Genomic DNA, 8,379 nt, shown 5'->3' on the forward strand with positions numbered 1-8,379 from the left:
GAATTATTGGACAGACTCTTCCCCCTCATCTCTTCAAAATAATTTTTTTTAAATAATTTTTAATTGTAACAAAAATATACAATAGCGGGTATGTGGAGGTCCAGAGAACAACTTGTAGGATTTGTTCTCTCCTGTCACCATGTGGGTCCCACAGACAGAACTCAGGTTATTAGGCTCTTGGCAAGGGCCTTCTCCCACTGAGGTATCTCGCCTCCCTACTTTCCCATTTTCATCCTAAGAGGAGTTGAACCTCGGTTACCAGAAGCATTTCTATTGCTGCTATTGCTGCTGATGCCATCATAGTTCTTAGAACTACAAAAAAAAAAAGTTTATGCATGCACTGAACTAGAAACAGGTCTTATCTCCCTGGGTGGCACACACCTACTTTATGTTCCCAAAGGCACAGCATATGCCTTCCCTCTGCCTCCAGTGATGAGTTTCCTGAAAATGACAGCGTCTGGGATCTTGGGCATTCTCAGGCACCATCCTGCAAATCAGAACCATCCTGGTGACTCAGGAGATCTGAATGTTTATCTTGCACCCTGCAGATCCCAATTTTATGAAAAGAAAAATGAGTCTGAGAAAGCCATTTTCAATTTTTGGTTGGCTCATTTCACTGGGTTTCTTCCCATCTGTCCTTTCATAAATTGGGGTAACTCTTTAATGGAACTCTCTTAGGGTCAGTAAAACACAATCATATAAGTATAAAGGAAGTCACTTGGAATAAAGTTCCATAGGAAAGCAAGGTACATTCCAGTTGAGGACTTCCCCTACGGTCTGAGAAGCGTGATAGTTTTCTGTGATCACTTGGATGGAATGTTTCTCTTATTCTTCCTAAGGTCTGTTTCCCAAAATGTAAAACTGGATGGTTTCCCACACCTTTGAGTTGGTTTGCTTTAAGACAGTATCTCACTATGTAGTTACTGGCTAGATTAGGACTCATAGAGATCAATTGTTTCTGCTTCCTTGAATGCTAGGATTAAAGGTATGATCCACCACACCTAGCCCTGCTGAGGGCTTTACTTGGTTGTAATTTGGTTTTGGTGCTGGAGACTTAACCTAGGCTTGTATGTGCTAAACAAACTCTCTAAGAGCAACTCCCCATCCCTTGAATAAAGACAAACCAAAGCCAGCCAGGCATGGTGGCACTTGCCTCTAATCCAGCCCTCAGAAGGCAGAAACTGCCCCTTTCATTCCAATTCTGTTCTGCTCCCTCTCCCTCCTACCATATTTACTGTTATAACTGCAATAATTTGGCTTAGTGACTTCTTCGATTTAGTGATATTCTAAAAATATCTGATCTTTTACTATTACTAAAAATCTTCCAATAACTCCAATAACTTCCAGATAGAGTCCAGACTCTTTAGCAAGCACTAAGATTGTGCTCTACTCTGCCTTGTTACCCTTCTAGTCATTTGAAGCTTATGGTTTCCAGCATGCTTCCTGAGGCCTCCATAGCTTTAGATCCGAAGTTCCTTTTGTTTAGGACATTCTTTCTAGACTACTCCTTAAAACCTTAACATTAGCTTTTCCTCAGCTTTGCTGGCTTCTAATCACCAGAGCACTCCATTCCTTGTATTCTGCTGTGCTGAGCACATGCCTGCCTCTATGACACTTATCATATTGTGCTAATCCTTTTTAGACCCTTTCTCTCTCTTATGTTCCATATCTTCATAACAGAGGATGTGTTATATTAACTCCCTTGTGCCTAACATTACTTTGCACATGGCAGATATTTAATAAACAACTAGTACATTTTGTGTTAATATTTTGTATTTGATTGATAATGTTTTGGTGACTGCATTGTTGTTTGGTAGAAACAAACCCTGAGAAAACTATCTGGCATCAGACAATGAGATTAGAAGGTGAAATCAAGCAAGTGGATGCTTATATTGGACAGACGTATCAGCTAACCATTACAGATTATCTACTAATTTTCCTGTTATAGTTGTGTATTTCTCCTAAAACCCATGTTTATATTACCGCTTAGAATAATCCTTTTATTTCAAGAAATAAGTAATAGCTGACAACTAGTATCAGGGACTCAGGAATGAATAATTGAGTTTGTACAGATTCAATTAAAACTATAGTAACATGCAGAGCCTTGTTCAGATCTGACCTCCCAGTAATGCCAACCTCTGATCCCCCTGACTCTACCTCCCAAAACACTGAGATTAGATGCATGTGCTATCATGCCCAGATCTCATTCCCATTGTTGTGATTTTTAATTTTTCTTCATCTATATAAAAGTTCCATTGGGATAGAGACCACAGCAATAAGCTAGGAGAGCACCTGGCATGAGATAAGCAGTTATCAAATGCATGTTAGGGTGGAAAAGTCTACTAGCCAAAGGGATGAAAACTCCATCTTGAGCGGAGGATGAAGCCAGGTGGGCCTAGGATTAAACCCTGACAAGCACACTGTTAAAGGGGAAGGCTGCAAAGGAAGTTTGGGAAAACGAGGAGTGGGTATCCAAGGATTTTAGGTAGAAAAATTCCTTGATATCTAAATATTGATTTAATATCTGCTATGTGGATTAACAGTTTAAGAATTCAAGAAATCAATAATTAGTCAGTGTGGTAACACACACCTTTAATCCCAGCACTGGAAGGTAGAGGTAGGTGGATTTGTGTGAGTTTCAAGCCAGCCAGGGCTACACAGTGAGACCCTGTCTCAAAAGAAATTCATGATATGAGAAGTTTGCATTTTCAAAATCTCCATAGATTTTTGCACTGGTTTCTTCTTACTCAGGGTCCTCCAGTGATTAACTGAGTACACAGGTAGCAATGTTTTCTCCACCGGCGCAAGCAAACAGCATGTGTTAGCCAGGGGAAAGTATGGCTACTGTAGCTTTTCAAAGCCCATGTCTGCAGGAAACAGTTCAATAACAGTTTGATGTTCTTATGTAAGACTGCCAGAGTGATGCTGCTCAGTCAGTCTGTCTGGATTATCTACGGCCTAAATGCCAACTCTGTAAATTAAATCTGTCAAGTGCCAACTTTGCCATAGTATGCATAGCCAACCTTTAACATTTATTTATACTCCATTTCTTTCCTCTAGCCAGATTAAATTCTCCTTTCCTAAGCTATTTTTTGCTTCCTTTCAAACTGGCATAATTCAACATGTTCTAGACAGTCACATGGAAACTATAGCCCTACAGATTTCCAATTCCCAAATGATTTGTATTCAGGCTACAGAAGCACAAGAAAAAATTTTGCCAGGTTTTCTAAAAATAAGACTTCTCAAACTAGATTTCCTCAGGTACCAGAATGTGAACCTCAGGATATGAAAATGCTGAATTATTTGGGGCCATAGTAAGTCCTTTATTCAGCCTGAAGGAAATTATTTTATCACAAAGTGAAAAATACTATTCTCTTGACCAATCTGTCTTGTCGCTTCTTAATGTGCAGACAGAACTCCCAGAGAAGTATTCTTTATATTAAGTATCAAAGTTGTTAAACTCAAAACATTTTCATCTAGTTTGAATACTGCCTAAGTATTCAATTTAAATTTGAGAAGGGAAAGAAAATGCCTATAATACAAATTAAAGAGAATTTTCTTAACTTTTTAAAAATGTTGAGTCTCTGACTCAGTTTAATTTTAGAAACTATTAACTTCTAGTGATTGTATTTGATAATATCTTTACTTCAGCCAGGCATGATGAGACATACCTGGAATATTACCACTTGGGAGGTAGAATGAGAAAGATCAGGAGCTTAAGGCCAGTTTCAGCTACATAGTGAGTTTGAGACCAACCTTCATCCCATGAGAAGACAATACACAATACAAAAACCATAGAACTCAAAAAGATATTTAATACTGACACACTTGAGTTCATTCATGAATATTTGTATCTATAATGATCTTCTATATGACTGAAAGTTTCTATGTTTTCTGAGTCTATATAAAACACAATAGTCTACATCTATTGGCCTCTGGACTTTCTCTTAAGGTTAGATTCCTTGAAAGGTTTTTTGCAACAAACTTTAGCTCCTCATTGGAAACTGCTGTCTAAAATTCTTACAGAATTTTTGACATGGTATTGTTTTTATTCATCAAAACATCTGACTATAGTAATATATCTTTTTGCCCTTTTTTCCTTTTTTGCAGTACTGAGGCTCAAACCCGAGGCCTTGCCCGGCAAACACTCTAACCAACCACTGAGCCATATCCCCAACTCTCTTGTAGCTTTTTATTTGTGTATTTGTGTGGGGTTGGAGTGGTGCTTGCAGAGACTAACAGAGGGCATCAGAACCCCTGAATCCAGAGTTACAGAAGATTGTAAGCTGTCCAACATGGTGCTGGGAACCAAATTCGGGCTTCTAGATGAGTAGCCCTTGTTCTTAACCACTGAGTCGTCTCTCTAGACAACTTTCTAGAGAGTCTTTTTGAGAAAGCATGAATTCTGGATCCTCTGACCTAAATCTCCAAAGTAATTGGGATTACAGGCCCAACTTAAAAAAAAAAAAAAAGATATTATGGGTATGTTTTAATTTTTTAGCACTAATGATGTAAATGTATGTTCATTAAAGATTTAAGTATGCTACATGTTTTTCACCTTAATAATTGTTATTCTAAACAATACTGATAGTGACCATTTTGCTGTTTATCCAGGTTTTTTTTTTAACCTTTCTTAAATATGGTAATGGGAGCTCACCCTCTGTCCAAGTATCCACACAGTTATTCAGCTCTATCCATCCATCCGGATATTTGCCCATACCAAATAGACTTGATTCATGTATACCTTACTTAGTGTTTCTAGGTTGATACTGTCACATGTGATCTTTCAGTGGAACAATAACATTTTGCTATGTGAGTGTTGTCAATCAATCTCTTTCATGGCCCCACAACAATCTGACAATTGTGAGGGTGAAATCGTCCTTTTATAGACTTGGTATAAATGGACTCATTGTTTACAGCTGTCCTGTGCCTGTAAGATTTTTCTCTAAAATCATTAGGATACATCTGTTGCCTTCTGAGGTCTTTAATCTTCCACAGCCACCTGCCTTATAATAGTCCTATCATCCCGCTTATCTTACAGGCCTTGTTTTTTATATTAGGAGTATGCTGATATAAGCTCGAAGGACAAGTTTTGTTAAGTAGCTTCCAGTTGGCATCTTGTTTAAGTGGTTCTCTTCCATTTAGGGATTCTGGCGTCTAATCACTAGTTTCTCAAGGTTTTCTTTCTTCTCTTAAAGTCTGGACCAGTATTTACAAGTCTGTTACATAGAAGTGCTTAATGCTCCAAGCACAGATGGGGAAGGTCTACATTGCTTCGGTCCACAGGGATCTCCCTGCTCAATGCTGGGATGGGTTATTCCTGGGGATCAGCAGCTTCATACTACTCAATAACTAGAACAGTCACCCTCAGCACATCGATAACCACTGTGGCACAGGAAACCCAGTATTCGGCTGCCAAAGCAACAGGCCATGCACGCCTTTTAAGAATGTAGTAGACCGGCCAGCAAGTCTACATCTGGTTTAAGATACATTCTTTCAGCAGCAAATAGGATGAAATGGTACTTCCTTATCAAAGGATAGGACCCTCGGTGCCGATTAGTCCTCCTGATACTTGGAGCCCAGCTTCTAGAACTCAGCGGCAGCTAACTGAATAAGACACATCAGCACTACCTGTAGTAATTACAGGATCTGTGGATTACACAGCTCACAATTTGCATCACAAGTTCCACAGCAAAACTACCTAAAACACTGACTTACCTTTGCTTACTATTTGCTGAGTTATTTTAGCTCACCAAATTCCCCCTTTCCAAAAGGTTTCATTATCTTATTTCACTGTGTTGACCAACCTTTGGAGTAAGAGGGGCCAATTTAGCATGTCTAAGTATGTTATTATACAAGTTGGCCAAATTCACTAATTGATTCTGCCTGTATTTTTTTCCCAAGCTGAAGTTAATACCCAAAGTCACTAGTCATATGAAAGGTTTTAAGTCTGTAATACTGAATCTGTCTTCTGTTCAGTTTTCTGGTCTGATCAATTTCACTTTCCCGTCCCAAGACTTTTTTAATCTTCCTGTATTTTCTTAGAACTTACATAATTTAAACATTACCCCATTTTACCTCATAAAGGGATATATGTCTCAAGTTCTCTTGAGTTAAATGGATCTCCAGGCAAGCCATTTTTAACGAAGATGAGTTGCTTGTTGTTGTTGTTGTTGTTACTTTAAAGGTCGGGCCTACTTTGTTGTTGTTCAAAAGCACTTACTTTGCTTACAGAGTATATGTTTATAAAAAAAGTTGAGTGACTATGCAAGGAAAGTCTCTAAATAGAAGCGCTAATAAATCCTAAAATGCACTACAGGGAGACAGGGCACAACTTGGTTCTTATTGCTCCAATCTAATGTGTATGTAGAAAAACAGGAGACAAAAGGCTTCAATGTTATTGGAAAGCTGTGTTCTTCAAAGCAGGTAAAGGTCCTGTTTACCAGTCCTAGACGACTGAGTGAGCAGAAGGGTTTTTCAGATGATGAAAGCTGCCCTTGTATAGCACAAACAATTGCGCCTACAGCTCACTTAGAGGCCTAGATTAAAAGGACACTGGAACAGGGCTGGAGATCAACAAAATGGGAAGCTTAGCTTGTGACGCAAAAAAATTACATCAGTCCTTGATAAAGCCGAAGATTCTTAATTCAAAAAAGGCTTCCCCTTAGCAATGGCTAACCTTTCATTATCTGTGAGTGAGCAGCAGTACAAAGGATGCATGTGATTTCGAAATGCCACAATCGAGCCAAACGCAGTTGCCAGCATCAGCAGTTTGGGGGGGGGGGGGGGTAACCTAAAAAGAAAAAAAACGGGGGGGGGGGGTGCAGGGGGGCTCGGGAGCAACAAGCTTCAAAAAAATACAGACACTTCCCGAGTCCCAGGGGCAAAACTCTGCGGAGAGCCTTCCCACGTGGAAGTAAGGGTGGTGACCAGAGAATCCCTCAGCCCAGCCGAGGGCCGGGCCGGGCACTGGAGCGGTGAGTCACCCGCCCAGCGGTCATGCGACATCAATATGGGGTGATGACGGAGATCCTGGGGCGCGCAGGTGCCAAGGTAAACCGTTGGCCAGCGCGCCTGAGCTATGGCTTCGGGCGACCGGGTTCCGCCTGCCGGAGCCGCGGCGTTCCACGCCGAGGCGAACTCGAGGCTCTAGCGGCCGAGCGTGCGTGTCCAAGCGGCGAGGAACAGGCTCGCAACGCCGCGCCATTCATCAACCGGTTCGCACCGGTGGCGGCCGCCGCCGCCGCCGCTGCCGCCGCCGCCGCCGCCGCCGCGCGTGACGTCGGCGCCCCCGGGCCCCGCCCCGCCCCGCCCCGCGCCGCCGGCGTCCCGCGCCCTGATTGGCCGCCGCCGGGGCGCACGTCGCGCCGGCTATAAAGGGGCGGGCTTGTGACGCAAGGGCGCCTGGGCGCGCGCATTGGCTCTCTGGGCTGCGGCCGGCTCGGCGACGCTCCTCGGGCAGCTCACTGCATGGTCGTCTGGTGCCCCCGCCGCCTGCATCGCCGCCGCCGCCCCGCGACGCCCACCGCCGCCTGCCCTGCCGCCGCCGCCCGCCGCCGCCGCCGCCGCCTGCGCCGCCTCGGGACCGGCTGTATGATTAGGCCACAATCTTCAATGAGTAGACATATTCCTGTGAGTACCGCGGGCCCGGCCTTTGTTAGACCGGGCGGCTGTGTAGGGGAAAGGGAGGCGGGCGGAGGCGCCGGCCAGCGGGACCCGGGACCCGGGACCCGGGGACCCGGGAGCGGTCGGCGGGGGCCCGAGAAGCCGCTCTCTGTGCGCGCGTGCGACCCCCGGCGGCTTTTGTTCCGAGAAGCCGCGCGGGCGTCGTGGACGTGGCCGGGCCGGGCCGGGCCGGGGCGGGCGGGGCGCTGGGGACCCGGGACCCGGCGCCCTGGGCCTCCCTCCCAAGATGGCCTCGGTGGCCGCCCGCGCTCGCCACCGCGAACCCCGTGATTGCGGACCTCGCGGCTGTGCGCGCCGCTCAAGCCCGGGCTTGCCCGACCTCCGCCAGGCGTCGGTAGGGGCGACCGGGGTGGTGGTGGTGGTGGAGGGGGTCCCTGTCCGGTCCCCGCGGCGAGCTGCGCCTGGGGCTGCTGCCTGCTGTTGGACCGGGAGCAACAGGAGCTGGTCAGAACTGCGAGGCTCCTGTTGAGTGAGCCGCAACCCTGCACCATTCCCACTGCTGTTGAGCCCGAAGTGACTCCGGGTTGGGACCGATGTGTGGACCTGAGGTCTAGATTCCTGGGGTCGTGCTTCCTGGCTTGCCTTTTTTATTTTATTTTATATATTTTATCCTGGTTTGCGTCGTGCCGGCTGATCGTTTGGAAAATCAGGAAAGCTAGACCTGTTCCAGAAAGAAAGAGCGTTTTACACGCG

At 44.9% G+C, this 8,379-nt stretch overlaps 1 protein-coding gene across 1 annotated transcript in view; it reads left to right on the forward strand.

The window, feature by feature from the left end:
- Window positions 1-7,496: 7,496 nt before the first annotated feature.
- Window positions 7,497-8,379, forward strand: part of LOC131926449 (uncharacterized) — a 3,610-nt gene continuing 2,727 nt past the window's right edge. The window contains exon 1 of the mRNA XM_059281910.1: window positions 7,497-7,632. Within this exon, the coding sequence (XP_059137893.1) occupies window positions 7,594-7,632 (39 nt within the window). The 5' untranslated portion in view covers window positions 7,497-7,593. The remainder of the gene's footprint in view (window positions 7,633-8,379) is intronic.

Source organism: Peromyscus eremicus, chromosome 16_21 (genome assembly GCF_949786415.1).
Source record: "Peromyscus eremicus chromosome 16_21, PerEre_H2_v1, whole genome shotgun sequence".
Lineage (NCBI taxonomy): Eukaryota > Metazoa > Chordata > Mammalia > Rodentia > Cricetidae > Peromyscus > Peromyscus eremicus.